The 19,845-nt window shown below is 63.3% G+C and overlaps 2 protein-coding genes across 7 annotated transcripts in view; one reads left to right on the forward strand and one right to left on the reverse strand.

Annotated features, from left to right (window-relative positions):
- The first annotated feature begins 507 nt into the window (after positions 1 to 507).
- Positions 508 to 8,741, forward strand: GET4 (guided entry of tail-anchored proteins factor 4). Of its 2 annotated transcripts, none has more exons than XM_004705537.2 (9): positions 508 to 656; positions 3,277 to 3,355; positions 3,873 to 3,954; positions 4,311 to 4,460; positions 5,186 to 5,324; positions 6,432 to 6,572; positions 6,661 to 6,736; positions 6,842 to 6,914; positions 8,114 to 8,741. In XM_004705537.2, the coding sequence occupies exons 1-9, from the start codon at positions 508 to 510 to the stop codon at positions 8,200 to 8,202; spliced, it is 978 nt and encodes a 325-aa protein (XP_004705594.1). In that variant the 3' UTR covers positions 8,203 to 8,741. The 2 variants fall into 2 exon arrangements, with proteins under 2 accessions (XP_004705594.1, XP_045142000.1); XM_045286065.1 differs by having other exon boundaries at positions 516 to 656; positions 3,876 to 3,954.
- A 706-nt stretch (positions 8,742 to 9,447) lies between these two features.
- The window catches only part of ADAP1 (ArfGAP with dual PH domains 1), an 18,011-nt gene continuing 7,613 nt past the window's right edge, over positions 9,448 to 19,845 (reverse strand). For 2 of the 5 annotated variants that reach the window (XM_004705538.3, XM_045283803.1), the window contains 8 exons: positions 18,467 to 18,549; positions 12,515 to 12,627; positions 12,078 to 12,224; positions 11,202 to 11,285; positions 10,848 to 10,910; positions 10,685 to 10,756; positions 10,374 to 10,602; positions 9,448 to 10,180 (listed from right to left, as the gene is read on the reverse strand). In XM_004705538.3, coding sequence (XP_004705595.1) covers positions 10,152 to 10,180; positions 10,374 to 10,602; positions 10,685 to 10,756; positions 10,848 to 10,910; positions 11,202 to 11,285; positions 12,078 to 12,224; positions 12,515 to 12,627; positions 18,467 to 18,549 — 820 coding nt within the window. In that variant the 3' untranslated portion in view covers positions 9,448 to 10,151. Of the gene's footprint in view, positions 10,181 to 10,373; positions 10,603 to 10,684; positions 10,757 to 10,847; positions 10,911 to 11,201; positions 11,286 to 12,077; positions 12,225 to 12,514; positions 12,628 to 18,466; positions 18,550 to 19,616; positions 19,764 to 19,845 lie in introns of those variants that run through there. The other 3 variants (XM_045283801.1, XM_045283792.1, XM_045283797.1) reach the window with 3 other exon arrangements.

The raw sequence follows: 19,845 nt of genomic DNA on the forward strand, positions 1-19,845 counted from the left end.
ACAATCTTCCGGGGTCTGACGCCGAATAATACCAGGTAGAGTGCCCATTGGAGCTTGCGGCGGGGCGGTGCACTCACTGAGGGGGACGCCAGCGTGTCACCTGGAGCTACGACGATAATGCAAACACTGGGAGCTATTTGTCCCCAAACACAGGTCGTCACTCCGAATCTGGCACCTCCTGGGAAGGAGGCGGGCAGCCGTCCCAGGGCGCACAAACACACAGACATACACACGGGGCCGGGCCCGGGGGACGCGAGGAGTCCTGGTCGGCGCACAGCGTGGCCGGGAGGGCGCCATCAGCTCCCCAGCCCGCCAGGTCCGCGATTGTGGCGTAAGCAGCCGGAGCCGCCAGGCCGCGCCAGCCACACCCCTCCCGAGGTCACGTGGGCCGGCCGATCACGTGGCCCGAGCTCCTCCCGGCCACCGTAGCGGCGGCGGGAGGACGGAAGCCGGGAGGACCCGCGGCCGCGCCGCCTCAGCTCAGCGCCTGCTCGGAGCGCCGGCCCAATGGCGGCGGCGATGGCCGAGCAGGAGGGCGCCCGCAACGGCGCCCGCAACCGCGGCGGCGTCCAGCGCGTGGAGGGCAAGCTGCGCGCCAGCGTGGAGAAGGGCGACTATTACGAGGCCCACCAGATGTACCGGACCCTCTTCTTCAGGTACCGGGCCCGTGGGTTTGCCGCGGCGGCTTCTCGACCCGGCCCGCCCCGCGTGATCCCATTGGCCGTTCCCCACGGCCCCGCGCTCCCATTGGCTGCGCCCCGCGCTCCGCGCGCTCCCATTGGCCCACGCCGCTGCCCGTCCCGGGCCGAGCTGGGTGAGTGGCCGGGGGCCGCCGGCCGAGGGGTCCGGCTCCGAGCTCCCCGCACCTGGTCTCGCCATGCCCGTCGTCGCGTCCCCTGCGTCGCCCCGTCCTGTCCTCCGAGCCCTCTTTTCCTCCTCCCCGGCCATCCGCGAGGCCCGCACCCCGCGTGTCCCCGATTCTGATGTCCCCGGCCGAAAGCCCGGGCGGCGGTCACCGCGGCCGTACAGCTGGCTACCTGGAGGCGCGCTGGCGGAATGGGCGGCGTGTTTGCCTCGCTCGAAGGCCTGGTCGCATGTCCGAGAGCCTCCGGTGACTCACCCGCCCGGCGGCCTCGGGCGTGGACGGGGCTCACACTGGCCACTCGCGGCGCCTCGAAAGAGAGGCCTGGCGACCTGCCGGCAAGAGGCCACAGCCTGGGATCCGTCCTGAGCAGCTGACCTCCCCGCGCCTACTGTGCATGGCCGGTATCTGCAGGGCTTCCAGAACCGATTCACTTGTTCCGCGGGGTCTCCGTTAATGTGTTTCGCCTGGAGTGGTGATGTTTGCCTATATCTGTGTGTGTTCTATCTATATATATACCTGTATATGCATCACATATGTATGTATATGTAGACACATAGATGTGTAAGTGTAGAGAGAGACAAGTCTGGCTGGTCATGTGGTCAGGAGAGCCCTGCCCCTGGAGAAGGACGTCTTGTCTGGTAAAGCAGGGGCAGCAGCAAGAGGAAGACCCTCCAGGAGATGGACTGTCAAGGCTGTAGCCCTGGGCTGTAGCAGCAACAGTGGTGAGGATGGCGAGAGACTGGGCACCATTTCCTCCCTGTGCTGGAACTCACGCTCGCTCAGGACCCGTCTGACGGCACCAGCCTACACCACCCCGGCTCTGGCCTGGACACAGTCAGAGCCCCCAAACCAGACTCTGTCATCGAGCCTGTTCCAACCCTAGAGGGCAGAAAACAACTGCCTCTGTGGCTTTCTGGGACTGTAGATCTCCATGGGAGCAGAAACCTGCACCTTTCCCCTCCAGAGCGCCTGGTGATTTCGAACTGCTGACTTTGCGGAGAGCAGCCCAGCACATAGTTTTAGAATGCCCCTGGAAGCAGCCGTTGGAGGTGGTGGCCGATGGCCCTGGATTTGCCTGCATTTGAGGGCAGTCTGGGTCCTGTTTCCCTGGTAGATGGCAGTGGGGACAGGTGGCCCTGTGACCAGCTTTGCACCAGGGAGGGCAGGGGCTCTAGACAAAGGGTCTGGAATTTCTGGCCCCTGGATCTGCCCCAAGGCTCCCACAGCCCTCCCGAGAGTCCCACTGTGTGCTGTGAGAAGAGACCACGTTTAAACCACCCCAGCTGCTGGGACTAGCTGGCATGGGGTCCTGTGCAGTCTCTGGCGGTCCGTCCAGCTCAGGGACTCGAGTGCTGGCTCTTCTCCAGAAACCAAACCCACTGCCCTGCCTTCCAGCCATTTCCCCCTCAGGACCACCCCTCGGGAGTGGGTGGAGCTGCCACCAGGGCTCAGACCACTGACCTTTCTGGAAGCAGCCTCTGGGCAGGCAGCTGGCAGAGTTGGCCCACCCACCTCTCCCCCTGCACTAGGACGGTTCCCTCTGTTGACCTTTGGCACAGCCAGGGGTTCCAGGGGTCGAGTGCTTTTCTTTCCTGAAGAGCATCATTGAGTTAGCTCATTTCGAGAGGAGTTGCTTGGCTTTTCTGTCGGAAACATTTATTGAATCTCTGTCGACGGCATTGGGCCTCCTGCTAATGGCCCCTCCCGGCGAGGCTGCTTGCCACCCCTTGCATTGGACTGGCGGGTCCAGCCACTCAGGTCACTGGGCAGTGAACTGTGAGGAGCTTTGGGTAGACCAACCCCAAGCCCCGCAGGAGGAGATGGCCTGTGTCCCCAGAGCCCATCCCTTGGGCCTCCCCTCCAGCGGGTGACCCCAGAGCGAGCCAGGCAGGCAGTGCCCTGCTGGGGTCCACAGGCTGGTCACGGCTGATTTTCAGGAGTAGATCTCCAGGCCTTTCTTGCTCGTCTCTTAGTCTGAAAGCTGTGCCCTGTGGTGCCAGTACTGGTACATGAAATGCCAGCAGCACAGCTCCCAACGTCACGTGTCCCAGACTGACAGACAGATGGGAGAGGATTGGGGTAGACGGCCTGAGGGGTGGTCCCAGCTTCCCTGCGACACCACAGGAAGTGGGGGGACGGTGAGGGCCCTGCGATGTGATGTGATCACGTGCGTGCATGCAAGAGATCCAACACCGAGGGACCCGCCCCGGGCATGCCTGTGGCAGCACCACTGACCATCGGGGTCAGGCCGGGCTCTGGGGGCATCTGGTTGTGTGCCAGCATTTTGAAGCCCGTTCAGCCTCTGTCATGGCCTCAGTGTGGCAGCTAGCTCTGCTTTCAGAGTGTCTCGGGTCGGGGGGGGAGGGAGGGGTGCCCTCTGGTCTGCCCACTGAGCAGCCTCTCTGCCGCAGGTACATGTCTCAGGGCAAGCACGTGGATGCCCGCGAGCTCATGTTCTCCGGGGCGCTGCTCTTCTTTAGCCATGGCCAGGTAAGCAGGGCCCGAGTGCATCTGCAGGCACGCTGGGGGGCTCCTCCCCACCCCTGGTAGACACACAGTGAGCCCCGCAGCGGCGGTCAGGCAGGCTTCCCTGCCCGCCTTCAGTCACGGGCTCAGAGGGGCACCTCAGCCCCCTGTCTCTCACTGGCCCTGGGTCTTGGCCTCGGGTTCTTCGGGCCCAGGGATGTGTCTGCTCCAGGCTCTCCACACTGGGTGTTGGGAGGCCCCTCCTTGCCTCCAGACACTCACGTGAAGCCTTGCAGGGTGAGAGACTGACTGGCTAGGTGTCACTCCCCGGCCAGGCACCTCACAGTTACTGTCCGCTTGAGTCCCTAGTGAGACACACACACCAAGCAGCCCAGAGTCACAGGCTGCCTATCGGCCGCCTGCCCTCACCAGTGCCCCTGGGCCTGGGGTGGGGTTGGGTGTCCGTTTCCTTGGGGGAACCGGGTGTGGGCGCCCCAAGACGCTGACCCTGTGTGACCCTCGTCCATCGCCGTGTCTGCAGCAGAACAGCGCTGCGGACCTATCCATGCTGGTCCTGGAGTCGCTGGAGAAGGCCGAGGTGGGCGTGACCAATGACCTGCTGGGTGAGTGACCGCAGGCTCCTCAGCCACCCAGACCTCCCCTGCTGCTGCCTCCACCCTGGTGCCCTCCTAAGGTGGAATGAGGGGTGGGTTGGGCAGGGCAGCTGGGGGCTCACAGAACCACGGACTGTGCCCAGGCCTCTTCCCAGCCCGCTCCAGGCTGGTTGCCAGCCTGCACGCCACCCTGCACCCAGCACCAGGCGGGCTGGGCAGTGAGGCGGGAGGGACTGGTGGAGAGCAGGTGGTGGTCCATGTGGCGGGGGCATCACTGACCTTTATGGCCTAGGTGAGGGGGGGTGGGGGTCTCTGCTGGTCTGCGCACCATGTGCCCCAGGTAAGGCCTGGGCCCTGTGTTGCAGAGAACCTGGACAAGCTCTTCAGCCTGATGGACCCCAACTCCCCCGAGAGAGTGGCCTTTGTGTCCCGAGCCCTCAAGTGGTCAGGGGGCGGGTCTGGAAAGCTGGGCCACCCCAAGCTGCACCAGCTGCTGGCTGTCACCCTGTGGAAAGGTGGGCATGAGAGGGCCCTGGGCAGAGACCCCAGGGACAGGGGCAGCAGGACCAGCCATGACCCGATGATGTACCCTCCCCTCCTGCCTCAACCCAGCACTCCGGCCCCACCCTTGAGATCACCCCTTGAACGCCTAGCTCTCAGAAAAGCTGGGTTTTCAGACCCTGACCCCTTCCTGTGGGCAGTCTTGCCCCGGGCCACCATGGGCCACCTGTCCGTACTCTGTGGCCACTAGGTGGCTCTCTCTCCATTCTTTGTGGCTCTAGGGGCAGGGAGCAGGCGTGGGCCATCAGGGAGGCCTCCCACCCCACCCTGAGTAGCGGTCCCTGCTGGGCAGTCTGCTCTGCAGAGACCTCAGGCTGACCGGCTCGGCCACAGCACCAGGCACTGCCCAGTGTCCAGTTCCTTGGCCCAGTCAGGCCCGAGGAAGACTCCGAGAGCCCCTAGGCAGCCTCTGTGCGACTGTCTGGGGCTCTGAGGCAGCCCTCCTGTGACTGGAAGGCAGTGGGCACGGACCCCCATCCTTCCTCGTACGCATCCATCCAGCGTGGTCCCTCTGAGCCAGGCTCACCTGGGCTCCAGGCCCCTCCTGAGCTCAGCTCAGACTCTGAGCCCCGGGAGTCGGTGGGGCACCTACACCTCCGAAAGTCCGAGTCGAGGGCAGGCGGGCGGGTGCACTCTGGGTGCCCGAGTCCGAGTCTGAGCCGGCTGCCTCCTCCCCCAGAACAGAACTACTGTGAGTCTCGGTACCACTTCCTGCACTCGGCTGACGGGGAGGGCTGCGCCAACATGCTGGTGGAGTACGCGACGTCGCGTGGCTTCCGCAGTGAGGTGGACATGTTTGTGGCCCAGGCCGTGCTCCAGTAGGTACTCTGCGCTCCCGCTGCCGCCTCGGAGGGAGGGCCGGGGCCTGCCAGACCTCCTGGCTGTGGGCTGCTATGGGCACCGGGACCACGAGGCCACCCTGTTGCCCGGGGCAGCTGCCAGGGCGCTCTGGTCAAAACACCAGGCAGCAAGCTGCATCTTCCCTGTGTCTGTACGGAGCATGTGTGGCGTGTCTGACGTGTGTGTTTTCTGTTGTATGTCCCATGTGTGTCCAGCATCTCTGTGCTGCTGGTCATGTGTTTGAGGTCTGTGCCTGACAAGCTTTGTCTGATGTGTCTAGTCTGCTTGTCGTGTGTCCATGGGTATCTGGCACGTGTTGTCTGGCATGTGTGTTCTACTTGTAATATGTCTAGTGTTTGTGTCTGTGTCTGACATGTGTTAACTACCATGTGTGTTCTGCATGTAGTGTGTCAGTGCGTGTCTGACGTGTCTGGTGTTTGTGGGTATGTGTATTCTGCATGTTACATCCAACAGGGTGTCTTGGTGTAGAGAAGCTTGCTGTTAGGGCCCAGATCACAAGCAATTGGAGCGCATGGCACCCTAACATGTGGATGAGCCGTGCCACCTGCACCAGCCCCCTGACTGCAGACCCGGCCAGGCTGCTCCTGCTGTGTGTCTGTCTTTCGCACGTGACCTTGGAGACCTTTAAAGGCCGCCAGGGTGGGCGGGTGTGTGCAGCCGGCAGGGCACTGGGCAGGGACGGCAGGCTCACAAACTGGCCCTGCCTCCCAGCAGTCACTGCTCTAGACTCCTGTCTCAGGGCCCTTGTGCACACCCTTGAAAGGATGTCCCCCCCAGGGCAGGGTCTCTGTGAGCCCAGCTGGGACAGGCGCTGGGTGGAGCCCGAGCCCCCAGGCCACCTCCCCTGCTGTCTCCTCTCAGCAGCATGTGCTCGGTGAGAGGTAGGTCCCCCTGTAGAGCTGCGCGTCCCCTGTAACTTGCAGAGTTCCTGTCCAGCAAGGGCTCTGGGTCGCCATGGTGGCCGGTTCTTGGCCAGTTGTGGCTGGCTGGATGTGCCGTTGGTGTGCCTGTGGGTGGAGACCCCTGTCCTCCAGGCTCCCCCTGACCAGTGGCTTTCACGTCAGATTCCTTTGTTTGAAGAACAAGAGCAGTGCGTCGGTGGTGTTCACGACCTACACTCAGAAGCACCCGTCCATTGAGGCTGGACCCCCCTTTGTGCAGCCCCTGCTGAACTTCATCTGGTTCCTGCTGCTGGCTGTCGACGGGTACGTGTGCAAGCCGGCCAGCAGGGGGCCTCAGTCTCTCTGGCTTCCTCTCCTCAGAGACAAACCTTTGGCCATTTCCCTATTCCAGTGGGAAGCTGACCGTCTTTACAGTGTTGTGTGAGCAGTATCAGCCGTCTCTCAGGAGGGACCCAATGTACCATGAGGTGAATGGCTCCAAACAGTGGGTGGGGGCACAGGCAGTGGGCAGGAGGGCCATGCTGCCACTGGCCCCCCACACGTCGGCCTGACCCGGGCCTTTGCCCCTTCAGTATCTTGACAGGATAGGACAGCTCTTCTTCGGTGTGCCGCCCAAGCAGACGTCTTCCTACGGAGGCTTGTTGGGTAAGCTGGGGGAGGTGCCTGGCCCCTCGCTGCTGGCTGGCCCAGCTGGGAGGAAGGGCCCAAACCCACATCACCGCCATGGCTCTCACAGGGCCACAGGTCTTCGCAGACTCCCGTGCGGGCTGTCTTGATAGCTTCCTCTCGTCAGATCCCAACAGAGGCTGCAGAGGCAGCTCTGCCAGTCCTGCCCTGTGCCCCCGTCATTCCCTGTAGGTGACCCTCGGCCTCTCGGGCCCCACCCCTTATAGCAACTCATCATCCAGCCCTTGGCTAAATAGCGGTTTCTTAATCTTTATTTTTAAAGTCATTTTAATTGAGGACATTGCACCTGACCCTGACCCCTTTTGTGCTTATCTGCTCTTGGGGCTGTTTGCTGTGGCTCAGGGGTGCAGCGCACAGCTGGCCCTTATGCTGACACTCACTCTGCCGCTGTGGCTGCGCCTCCTGGTCTTGTGCATGTCACTTCTCTGGGCGTGGGCACGTCTGCCACACTCGTCCGTGTCCACTCCCTGGTGCAGGCAGTGCTGTCCTGCAGAGAGTGGGTCGTCCCTCCCCGAGGAGTGGGACCGGGAGGTCCTGGGTTATCTATCAGTTGAATTGCTCGCTCACTTAAGTGGGACTTTAATTTTTCCCAATCTGGAATTTGTTTCTGGTGGAGGTGAGATGGTGACCCACTTAACCTTTCCCCACGTCTCTTTCCGGTCAGACATATCCCCACCCCTCCATTTGCTCACTGGATGGAGATGTCACCTGTCCCTGTGTGAGGTGCCCTGTCCTTGTGGGGCCTCCTGGCCCCTGTGCCTCTGTCCACTTTGGCCCTTCTTCCATGGGGCTGGCAGCTAGGCCTCCTGTTGGCCCTGATGTGCCCTTTGTGTGGGGGGGCCGGGCTGAGGCCAGCGCAGGAGGCCCCCACCTCTGGTTGACAGTGCTCTTGTCCCCGCCAGTGCCTGGCCACGGGTCCCCCAGCCCAGTGGCTGGTTTTGTGTTTGCATAAAAGTGCCCACAGATGAGGAGCCCCCCTGCCCTGGTCCTGAGAGCACCGCCCCTCTCTGCGATAGGCGCACGTTCTCCAGCAAGGCCTTGTGCTCTGGGGACTCACCCCTCGGTCCGAGTCGTGGGGCTCCTGGGTGCAAGTCTGGGCTCCACACATTGGGGGGTGGAGAGGGCCCTGAGCAGGACACGTTCCTTTTTGCTTCCAGGGAACCTTCTGAGCAGTCTCATGGGCTCGTCAGAGCAGGAGGAGGGCGAGGAGGGCCAGGAGGGCAGCAGCCCCATCGAGCTGGACTGACGTGCGGGACGTGCCCAGCGCCAAGGCCCGGGCAGCTTCAGAGGGCATGTTGTCCTGCGCAAGCCGCTCCCTGGGGGCTGCTCACCCTGACGCTGGCAGCTGCGTCCAGGGCCTGTGCACCTCCCAGCAGGGTGGCCAGGACAGGGTGCAGGCTGTGTGGCCACAGCGTGTCCCCCCTCAGATTGCTCCACAATAAAGCACAGGCCTTGCTGCGCCCGCCTATCCTGCCAGCTTCCCGCCGGGCGCAGAGGCCCTGGGCCGAGCCCTCTGTGCACGCACGCGGCAGGGCCAGGGCAGAGTGCGTGTGCCCGCCAGGTGGCGCAGCCTCTTGTCCGCTGATTGGGTTTCCAGCAGCAGCCAGCCGGCGTGAGCGCTGCGCGTCACCACCAGGGAGACACTTTATTTTTCCACGTGACAAGGTGTGGATTCTGCGTGTGATCATGCATGGGAAGGGTGAGAGCCTATTCACTGTACAGACGGAAGACTCTAAGGCAGGGGTTGTGTTTGTCGTTGAGTTTAAATAAATACTTTGTACTGGGTTCCGTGCTTCCAGGATGTGCCCCTGGGCTGGGGCAGGGCCACACCTGGGTGGGGGTAGGGGGTGGGGTCAGAACAAGCCTTCCTCTGCGCTTTCTCCACCACCACTGCGCGCGCGTGCACACACATACACACACACACACACACCACACCACCCCACCCAGCCCTGCAGAGAGAACCTGTAGGGGATTTTATCTGCCAAGCAGCCTGCCCTGGGCCCCCTGACAGCAGGAAGGACCTCCTCTTTTCTCCTTGAGCTTGAGCTGTCTCTATATGTGCCACGCGTTGGGGGTGTGGGCGTGCAGGACAACTTATGGAGTGCCCCGAGGTGGTCGCCATTGGAAACAACCCCCCCCCACACACACACACACACACACACACACACACGAGGCTTGCATAGGGCCCCATCACTCCAGCCATCCTGGATGGGAAGGTCTCAGCTCAAGTCCTTGCAGGAGGTGGGGCTCAAAACCCCCAAAGTTGCTGGGCAGCTGCAGCCCCACACAGGATGAGGACCACCCTCCTACCCCCAGCAGGGGCAGGTATAGGGCCTAGAGGGAACTAGTCAACTCTTGTTGACTGCCCAGCACCGCTTGCCCACTATCCTCTGCCCTGTGCCCAGCCAGCAGCTCTGCCAGCCCCCTCACCACACACAGAAGACCACACTGACCCCTACACACATGCTCACATGTGCACACACAAGGCCACTCCAGAGCCACCACTTTATTCAGGGTGTGGAATGTGGATCACCAAGCCCAGCTCCAGCCTGTCCCACCCCTCGGCTGCAGGAGGGACTAAGGTGGGCAGTCCACCCTGCATGTGGCCCGGTGGGGGCAGTGGGGCCACCTGGGGGGCCAGGGTGGAGGAAACTCGACCCTGTAGCCACTGGCCGGCCAGCAGCCAGCTGGGGTCTAGGACAGTCCTCAAGTGGGCAGTGCCCTGGGTTTCGATCAGCAAGGTCACAGCCCCGCCAGTCAGTGGCCAGAGGGAGCACCGTGGGGTCTGCGCTGTGGTGGGGTCCCCCCAAAGTGAGTGACCACAGAAATAGCCAATAAATACAAGTTAGAGGAGGTCAGGGACAGGGCCCCAAGCCTCCTAGCAGAAGGCGGGGGTGGAGGTGGGGGAGCACAGGCATGTGTGCTGCAGGCCCCCGTGCCTGCTGCCAGACCCCTGCGCAGGCAGGGGAGGAGGAAGAGGCTGCTGTGGGCAGGTGGGCCTTGGGGATGAGCAGCAGGCTGGGGGCCGGTCATAGCAGCTTGGTTGGTCAGGGGTCAGCCAGACCGGAGCCAAGGGGCCCACCCTGCGTTCAGTCTCAGAACAAGGGCAGGTCCCTGCTCACTGTCCCCTCTGAGGAGCCCTCTGCAGGCTGCACGCTGCCACCAGGGGTCCACGCAGGGCAGCTCGGTCAGCCTCTAGGGCTTATGCTTGAAGTGGGCCTCCACTGAAAAGGGACAAGCACCTTTGAGGACCCAGTGACCCCAGGCCCAGTGCTCAGCCCTGGGAATAGCCACCCAGACTCCAATCCCTGGCCCTCCCTGACCCAAGGGGTCCATCAGGGCAGGCAGCTGCACCTCCTGGCTGCCTAGGGCCCTGGGCACACCTGTACCTCCCTGCCACCCCCACCCCACCCCCACCTGCGTACTCCTGGGGCAGCATAGGCCTGTCCACCACACTTCGGAAGGCGGCTACCCACTCTTGGCGGTCAGCCTCTGTCTCGCAGGCAAACAGGAACTTGCGGTCGGGCGTGACAATGGTGATGCCGTAGGCCCAACGGTGGCCCTGGGTGCCGGCCGGGAGTCCCTCCAGCACCGAGTAGCCACCTTCCTTGCTGCCGATGAAGACCTCCCCGCGGGCGAAGGCATCCTGCAAGGCCGGGGTGAGACACCGGCGTCCACCGCCTGAGTCCACACACACCCCACCCCCAGCAGAGGGCCCCGCCACTCACCAGGGGGTCCTTGAAGTACATGAGCCGGCGGTCGTCCATGGTGAACCAGCGTCTCCGGAACCCTTCTGTTTGCTGCCGGCCGGGGGTGGGGGTGACCGTCTGCTTCCCCACCCCGACACCCCCAGCCTCAGGACCCAGTCTGGCCCTCCCAGCCCAGTCTTACCTTGGGGCCCGTCTTCTCCATGTAGCCCTCCTTCAGGTAGTTCCGGGACAGCTTGGGCACCAGCTGGGGCCAGGACACGAGGGCACAGCGGTCAGGAGCCCCCTTGGTCCATCGCCTCAGCCCCCACTCCTAGGCAGGTCTACCCATACCCTGCCAGGCCTAGTTATCCATCGGTCCAGCCTCTGGCCACCGGCATTAAACCCAGACCTGGTGTGTCAGCTGGACTTACGGGGAAACAGGCTAGGGAGCACTGGTCATTCCCCCAGGACACTCACGCCCAGCTCTGCTCACCCCCGGGCACCCTCCTGGGCCTCATGGCCCCCAATTCAGCACACACACCCCTCTGAGACTCACGTCGGCGTCGCTGGCCCCCGGGAAGGCCACCTGCAGGTAGTGGAAGCGAGCTGCCCTCAGCGCGTTGAACCAGTCCACCATCTCCTGGGGACACATGAGTGTCACCACAGTCAGAAGGGAACACCTAAGGCCACTCTGGACACCCAGACCATGGACTCTGCCCCTGGTCCTCCAGAGGTTCTCCCTCCTACCCCAATGCCCTTTCCCCTGCCATACCCTTCCTCCCGAACCCCACAGTAAACCCTCCATCCTGCTCTCCCACCACGTTCTGCCCAAGTCTACCCAGGTGTCCACTCTGCGCCAGGCAGAGGGCCTTTGGCCTGAAGAATGTGACCAACTCAAGACCCCAGGCACCCAAGGCCACTGACCCAAGCCTCTCACACCCAGGACAAGGCAGCTCAAAGAACAGTTGACCTCAAAGCAGTGACCCTCTGTGGACAACAGCCCCAGTACAGTGAGCCTCCTGAGTGCGGGATTGAGACCCTTGATGACAGGTAGGAAGATGGAGCGGAAGAAATGCCCAGGAAGTCTCCACGGAAACAGAAAAGAAGTGGCTGGCCCAGTGGGACGGGGAAGCCACAAGCCCAGCTCAGCCAGGAAAGAGCCAGCTGTGTGTGCCTTGAGCAGAAAGGCATCCCCGACAAGGGGCATGCGGGTATCCGGGGACATAGGAGGGGACTCGGCAGGATGGGAGCGGAGCTGCCAGGAGCCAGAGGCAGAGGTTGGACCCAGTGCCCGCAGCGGGACCTCCCCCAGAGCTGCTGGCCGGACAGAGCAAGACACGCCACCACCGAGATTTCTGACTTGTGGACACCCAGAAGGCAGCCCCAGCCCCAGACGCCTTTGGGGTGGCAGTGTGGGAGGGCCCGGCCTCACCTTCCCATCCTCGTGGTAGACGAAGATGTTGCGTGTGCTGTTGTCCTTCAGGTAGGTGACCTGCAGGCCGTGGGGGTGGCCGATCTTGGCTGGCTGGAAGGTGGCGTTCAGGTGCTCGATCCGGATCACAGCTTTAGGATCCTTGGCCTGGGAGCGGACAACATGGCCGAGTCCTCCAAAGCTCTGGGCCGGGGCCCCTGGAGACCACCTCGTGGCACCACACAGAGCCCCCTCCAGGATGCCCCTGCAGCCCCCAACCCAGCAAACAGAGCCTCTTTCCTCTGGCCCCTAGACGGTCTCATCGATGGGGTGACAAGTTCCCTTAGGTGGGTGGCCTCATTCAGTGGGATGACATGCCCCCACGGGACATGGCTGTAGAGGGCTCCTCGCAGCTGCTCCAGGCCCTGTAGACCCCCACCCCACCCCACCCCGCTCACATCATTCTTGTTGAAGTACTTCAGGGCCCCCTCGCGCTCTGTCAGCACGAACTTGCGGCTGAAAAACTGCCCATTGTCTCGGCCTCGCTTCCAGAGCAGCCCCTCGCGGTACCCTGCAGACAGATGGACGGCCTGAGATCACCAGCCTGGCCCCCCTGTGGACCCTCACGGGGGCAGTGGGCAGGCCAGGAGTGGCCAGTTGGTGGCCACACACTGACCCCAGGGACCCACCGAGGTTTCACTTTTCACGGTGAAGCAGGCGATGGCCTCCCACGCCACTCAACCACCTGCACATTCCGACCCTCCCACCCCAGAGTCCCACAGCCACCCCCCTGGTGTCCCATGCCCCCCGTCCCTGCTTCCATTGCCCCTCCTCTCCTAACCCCTGACCTCTGTCCTTGGGTCACAGCTACCCTTTGGATCTCAGAAGACTGGGACTGTATTAAAGCACTGGGACACATTCAGCTCTGTCTGCCCTGTCCCGTCAGACTGGTCTCTCGGGCAGTTCTGAGGGGTGTTCCCACCCCAGCTCCCTCTAGAGCCAGGACTGTGCAGTGGCAGCAGTGTGGCCAGGCACCTTCCAGTTCTGGTCTCGGAAGTGGAGACCGAGGTCCCGTGGTCCCCACGCGTCGTTGGTAGTCTTCCCGATTCTTTCCTTGAGACGCGGCCCACAGGACACGCACCCGGGTGGCAGCCCATGAGCAGTGAAGACCCGGTGCGTCCGGCGTGGCCCAGCTCAGAGGCAGTGCCCACTTTGTCCTTCAGAGCCTGGCTGCCCCTGGGCCAGACCCAGCCCTGCTGTCCGTTCCCCACTCCGAGGAAGCCAGCCGGCGCAAGGAGGCCCAAGCCGCCACACATGGCCCCGCCCCACGGGGCGCCTCCGCACCAGGCACACACAACACAACACACACGTCTCGCTAACACCAGGCACCCCACATAGCCCTTCCCCAAGTGTGTAGCTGAGGAAACGGGTTCAGAGGTCACCTGCTGGTTGGCAGGGGCAGGTGGCTGGACCCCCTTGAAGGCCCGTGGAAAAGCGTGCTGCCTGGCCCTGCAGCCTCGTTGCCACACCTGCACTGCCCAGCAGGGGGCAGCTGCACTTCAGGGTGAGGGGCTCTCAGACAGGCTGAGACCCACGGGGCAACAGGTGGGGGGAGGGGGGGTCTGGGCCCCAGGCTGCCACCGGGGTGGGTGGGTGGGAAGAGGGTGACCCTGTGCCCGTCAGTCATACTGAGGCCATCTCAGCCCAGCTGACCCTCGAGGCCCAGAGAGGTGTGGGTGCAAGGGTGTCTGTGTGTATGGGTGTGTACATGCATGTGAGGTGGCTGTGGGCAAGCGGCTGTCTCCCTGTAGGGCACAGGGTCCAGGCCGAGGCCCACACAGCTCCTAGGAGCTCACTGGAGAGCCAGGAGGCAGAAGCGTCCACACCCTCCCTTCCTAGGGCTTCAGTGGGGTGCAGTGCCCCCCACAACTGGACATCCTAGGAAGGGAGCCTCACCTCCACCCTGGGGGAGAGGGGCTGGAGCACTGTGGGGGCGGGGCCGAAGCCAGCAGTGTCTGTTGAGGCGGGGTCAGGTGGGGGAAGCAGCAGGGTCCGGCCCTGAACAACAAAGGCATTGTCCAGCCCTGAAAGGCCGCCTTGAGGCTTAGGCATGGGGGCGGTGGAGGCAGTCTGGGAGGGAGCCAGGCAGGGCCCTGACCAGGGTCACAGCCCCAGTGAGGGGCCAGGGGGAATGGTGGGCAGCCGTGGGACACCCCACAGAGGAGCGTGCTGGGCCACCTTTGGCCAGGCTTTTGCAGCCACAGGCTGTGTCCAGGGGAGCTCATCAAGCGCCCCCCACTGTCCAGCACAAGGCCCGATGGTCCTCTGCACCTGCCCCCACAACCCCGCTGATGCCCTCGTGCTCAAAGGCCCCGGCCCAGGTCAGGCAGCTAGGGGTGGGAGCAGCTCCCCTCTGCCCACCAGCAGATGGGGACAGGGGTCTGGCCACCAGACCAAGTCCTCTAGGCCCCTCCCCAACCCAGCTATGGGGGTCGAGGGGCTGGCTGTGTCCCCCTCTCTCCCATTCCAAGTCCCGTGTCCTTCAACGTCCGCCAGGCTGAACTTGGGTTAGCCAGCAGCTGGGGTCCCAGCACTGGGTGGGGGAGGGGCAATGTGCCCTTCACCTGCTTCCCCAGCACCCACAGAGATCCACCACACCCAAGGCGGTCCACAGTCTGTAAGCAGCATGCCCTCGCCGCTCCGCTCCCCAAGCCTGAGCTGAGTCCTCTGTATGGATGAGTCAGGAAGATGGGATCACGGACCCATCTGCAACCTGGTTCCGTGGAAGGATGGGGGAGTGGGGCACTGCCAGGAGAGCGCAGCAGCCAGGTGCTCCTTAGAATCAAAGACCGGAGCAGGGCAGCAACCACGAGGAGCCTCGAGAGATGGTGGGCGTGGTGGCTGCCTCGGGGCTCAATGGTTTGATGGTGAGGACGACAGGCGGGCCGGTCTCCTCTTGTCCCAGGGGTCGCTAGGGGTCAGGACAGATGTGACACCTGATGGTGACACCATTCTCTTGACATGTATGGTTGGAACGAGGAAGAGCTGTGTCCCCCCCTGCCACAGCCACCGCCACCAAACTAGGACCAAACTTGCTGCTGACCCCACAGAACAGGGACAAAGGGCCCCTGGGGGTCTCCTAGACGGACAGTCTTCACAGGAGCAGACAACCTGGCCTTCCTCCTGCAGGAGTGGCTGTTGAGTTTGAACATGTGACCTGCTGAGCCACAGGGCCCCTCCCACCGCACAAGTTCCACGTCCTGGCTCTGTGGTCTCCCGACCTGCACAGTCGGCAGGCTGCACTCACCAGCAACTCTGCGGGAGAAGCCCCCGCCAACCGCTCCTCGGGGAGATGGCAGCAGGCAAGCCGCCTGTCACAACCCCGTGAGTCAGGGACCCATCACCTGGTGACAGCACTGAGGTTCAAGTCCCCACCGGCCCACCGCAGCAGGAATGGAGCCCGAGCGCCCCCTCAGTGGTGGGGTGGAGGCCAGGCCCTGGCTGAGCCACCTGGCTTTGGTTTCTGCCCATGCTCAGCTTGAGGGTTCAATGGCCCCCAACAGGTAACCTGGATGGGGCACCCCAAACCCACCCCTCAATGCCTTAGTTGCCCCTGACTGTGAGCCCCATTGCCAACACCCCTGGGGCCCCCCTGGCCCTGTGTTGAAGCCCACAGCACCCCATGTCCCCAGGGCCAGCAGCCCCTCTGAGCACGGCCAGTTCTGGAAGGTTCCGGGGAAGCAGCCTCTGGTGGGGGCCTTTCCCAGCCCTACGTTCCCCTTCCTCGGACACTTCTGCATTCCCCAGGCGGAGGGGTCACCCGGCCACCGTGAGAAAGTGCTTTTGTGGCACATAGGGTGGGGGTGGGTGGGGGGGGAAGAGCAGTGGGCGGGGCCTGCCTCTTCAGACTCACGCAGGACAGACAGGGTGTCCACTGCCATGGGCATCCTGCGCTCCCCGGACCATGCCCCCACTTGCTGGACTGGGAACAAGGGCCACCGATGGGCCTCCAGGCCCACCCGCCAACCCCTCTACCTCCAAAACGGGGGTGGGGGTGGGCAGCACTGGTGAGGGGGGGGCATTCCTCACCCTGAGAAGGCTCGGAGGCAGCAGGCCTCAGACTGACTGGCCCCCAAACCAGGTGACCACAGGGCAGGTGCAGGCAGAGGAAATGTCTGTACCCCTGGAGGGGGCCTGCCAGCCCCCAGAGCTCTGTAAGGATGGGTGTCTCCCTGATATTCAGCCCAGGGAGGAGATGGGTCTGTGACCAACTGGAAGAGTGTCAGCCTGCCCTCCGCCCTCCTGGTGGATGCAGAGATAGGCCAAGACCTGCTGGGGGGAGACCTGCCTCCCCCTCTCCCCGCCCCCCAGGCACTTGGGAACTGAGGGGAGCAGGGGACTAGAGAGAGAACACAGAGAGCAACCCAGTGTGAACACCCCCCCCCCATGCAAAGACCTCCCAGTGGAGGGGCCCGTCTCCCAGCCTCCTCCTCCCCAACCCTAGTCGGCGCTCAGCAGGGCCTCCAGGACACTGTCTCAAGTTAATGGTGACAGCGTGGCCCAGCTAGCAGACACCTCCAGCCTCTGACACCCGAACTGACCCTCAACCTCCTAGCAGGCCAGCTGGCGCTGTGGACAGGAGTAGGGCAGGGGCCTGGGCTCGGCTGCTACCACCACCCAGAGGGCCTGGGGAGAAAGGCCTGGCTGCTTGCGCCTCAAACCAGCTCAGGGCTCGTGGGTAGGGGCGTTGGCACGGTGGTGGTGGATGGGCCGCTGGCAGAGTTCTTGGGCAGGGAATGTTCTCTAATAAGGAGAGCGCTCCCCTTCCTTCCCATCCCTTCTTATCAGGGAAGACCCTGAGTCCTCAGAGCCAGGAACCACCTGGCTCTCAGGTGGGGCCCCCGGCATGTCCAGTCTAGTTGAGCCAAGGCAAGCCTCGATTCCCACTGCGAGGCTGTTCCTGTCTGCGAGCAAGCACAGGGCAGGTGGGCGCCCTGCACATGCTTCCATCCTGCTGTCCGCATCCATCCGTCCGTCTTACCTGTGTCCTCACAGCATTCACCCATCTGTCCACCCACCGCTGTCTGTGATTCACCAGCAGCTATGGAGCTAGCTAAGGAGCCTGGTGGTGCTGCGGGCTGGGCTTTGGGCTGCTAGCCTCAAGGTCAGCAGTTCAAACCCTGCAGCTGCTCTTCAGGAGACAGGCTGTGCTGCAGCTGTGGAAACCTTGTCCGTCGTGGTCCAAAGGGGTCTGCATGGGCCCACAGCAGTGCTGGGTTTATCCACCTGCACTCACAGACCATCCACTCCAACCACCCCTCCTCCATCTGTCCGGCAGCACCTGTCTGTGGGGCCACCTCTCCCCTGCCCGTCGGCCATATTTTGGGAAGCAGACCCACCCCTCCCCCATCTCGGCCGGAGGGATTCTCACAGGGCCAGGCAGGCTGAGAGTTGGTTACCATGTTGCTATAAAAATCTCATCTCCGCGCATTTTCAGAAATAGCTATGGGGGGAGGGGCTGGGAAACGAGCCAGGCTCTCCGTCCACCGTGCTTGCTCAGGCTCCCACTCTGCCCTCCTGCACTTTCTCGTACGTGGGGCCCCAGGAGAGCAGGGTGGCCCTCTGCGAGGACCCTCTGAACCACAGGCCGCCTGCAGCCCAGTGGGAGGGAGGAAACTGCCTCGGAGCGCGGCCTGCCCACAAGCACCCCTGCCCTGCGCCCTGGGACCAATCAATCAGTCGTTCAGATCAATGCACTCCGAATCCATGGCCAATAGTGGAGGGGCTGCACCCCATCTGTGAGCCCCCCCACCCCAACCCAGGGCCCTGGCCTTAGGAAGGTGTCTGCCCCCGCCAGCAACCAGTGGGTTGTGCCCGCTTCTTGTCACCATCGAGGGGACAGTTCCTCCAGTCCCGCTCAAAGCGCAGGACCCAGTGGCCTTGGGCACCTCCACCTCCAACTGTTATAGAAACTTCTTGTCCCTCAAACAAACCATCCCCATGCAGCAGCCACCACCCACCCCTGCCACATCAGGACAGCTTTTCAGTTCGTGGTCAAGTGACTCTCCAGTGGGCCCATGGAGCGTGTCTGTCCTCGGCCAGTGGGCCAGGGGCATGGCCACCTGCCGGCCACACTGAAGACTGCCTGCCTGCCCTCCACCCCCCGGCAGGGCAGCACCCATGTTCTGAGGGCCACCTGCTCTTCAGGGAGGGGGTGCCAGGTGTGGGACCCATGTTCCCGGTTCCAGCTGCGCTGCCTGCCTCAGTTTCCCCCTCTGACAGGCACGGTTGTGAAGCCTGGTTTGGCGTCCGGCCCACACCAGCCTCGCCAAATGCCAGGGAAGGTCACGGAGCAGGGCTGCCCTGCCGGGGAGCGCCGCCAGGGCCCACGGGCGGGAAACGGGGCGCACCTGCGGAGTAGGGCTCCTGCTTCTCCGGGTGGAGGAACTCCTTCCGCTCGTACTTGGCCCGGATCCACTGCTCACGCAGGAGTCTGCACAGAGGGAGGGAGGGGCTCAGGCCCTGACTGCAAGTGCCCACACACCACTTAGCCGCAGGTGGAACGTTATGGAGCACTCTAGAATGGCAGGAACATCCCAGGCCTGCAGGGGGGCTCCTGGGGCCCTCGGTCAGCTTGGGACCCCAGAAGACAAGCCCAGGCAGAGCCTGAGATCGGAAGCAGGTGAGGCACGGGGAAGAAGCTTAACTGATCAGATGCCTGCCCAGCCCCTGCGGGAGCCTCTTCCAGCTGTGAAGTCCGCCCTTGGAGAGAGCAGGCCGGCAAGCCAGGTGCAGTGAGTCCCACATCACTGCTGCCTGAGCCTGGCCGTCACTCCACCCAGCACCCAGCACTTGCCCAGCACGGCTCTGTCACGGGGAGGGGGTGGGCAGACAGTGTGTGGCGCCTGCACTTGGTGTCTTCCTCTCCATTTCATGCTTCCAAGGTCATCCACGCTGTATCCAGGTCCACACCACCCCCAAATCCACACCATGTCAATGTCCACACCCACGCCTCACTCATATAGGCCATGTCAGCTGTGGGCTGTGGTCTATAGGGCTGTGGGTGAGCCACTGGACTGCTAACTGACAGGTCACCAGTTCAAACCCACCAGCTGCTCCATGAGAGAAACAGGGCTTCTGTGACGGCCTCGAAGACCCCAGGGACCGTTCTACGTGCTGTCCTCAAAGCAAACCACGCTGTGCCCTTGAGTCCGTGCTGACTCAGCACCCCACCGGTTCCGAGACTGACTTTACAACGAGTAGAAAGCCTCTTGATCTGTTCCACGGGGGACCCTGTGATCACTGCCATGCCCAAGGCCCAGGGTCAGATCTGGTCGGACACTCGGAAGAACCGGAATGCTTGGCGTGTGCAGTGGCCCCAACACAGCCGGCCCCTTCCGAGAAGGAAGGTGTGTGCCTCGCAGGTGGGTGGAGGAGGGAGCTGGTGCCAAAGCCCCATGTGTTGAAGGAGCAGCAGGCAGGAAGCAGCCTCCCCGTCGGGGCCTCGCTGGCTACACATGCAGAACCACGGAGGGAAGACAGGAATTCCTATCAAGCTACCTGGGGTGCATCCACGTCTACAAATGTGTTTATGCAGCCAAGGGGCAGTCCCTCTCCAGTTCCCTGCAGGAGAATAAGATACAGGGACTGATGACACACACACACCCCTCCCCGGCAGAGGCCTCCAGGACCAGAGAAGCTCACGCCAAGGGTGAAGGCTGGGGAGGCTTATGACTTGGGGGAGACTGGCCCACCCCCTCGTGGGGTCCCAAGGCTGCACACACAGGTC

Source organism: Echinops telfairi, unplaced genomic scaffold (assembly GCF_000313985.2).
Source record: "Echinops telfairi isolate 266 unplaced genomic scaffold, ASM31398v2 ScPeMD7_5;HRSCAF=22, whole genome shotgun sequence".
NCBI classification, from domain to species: domain Eukaryota; kingdom Metazoa; phylum Chordata; class Mammalia; order Afrosoricida; family Tenrecidae; genus Echinops; species Echinops telfairi.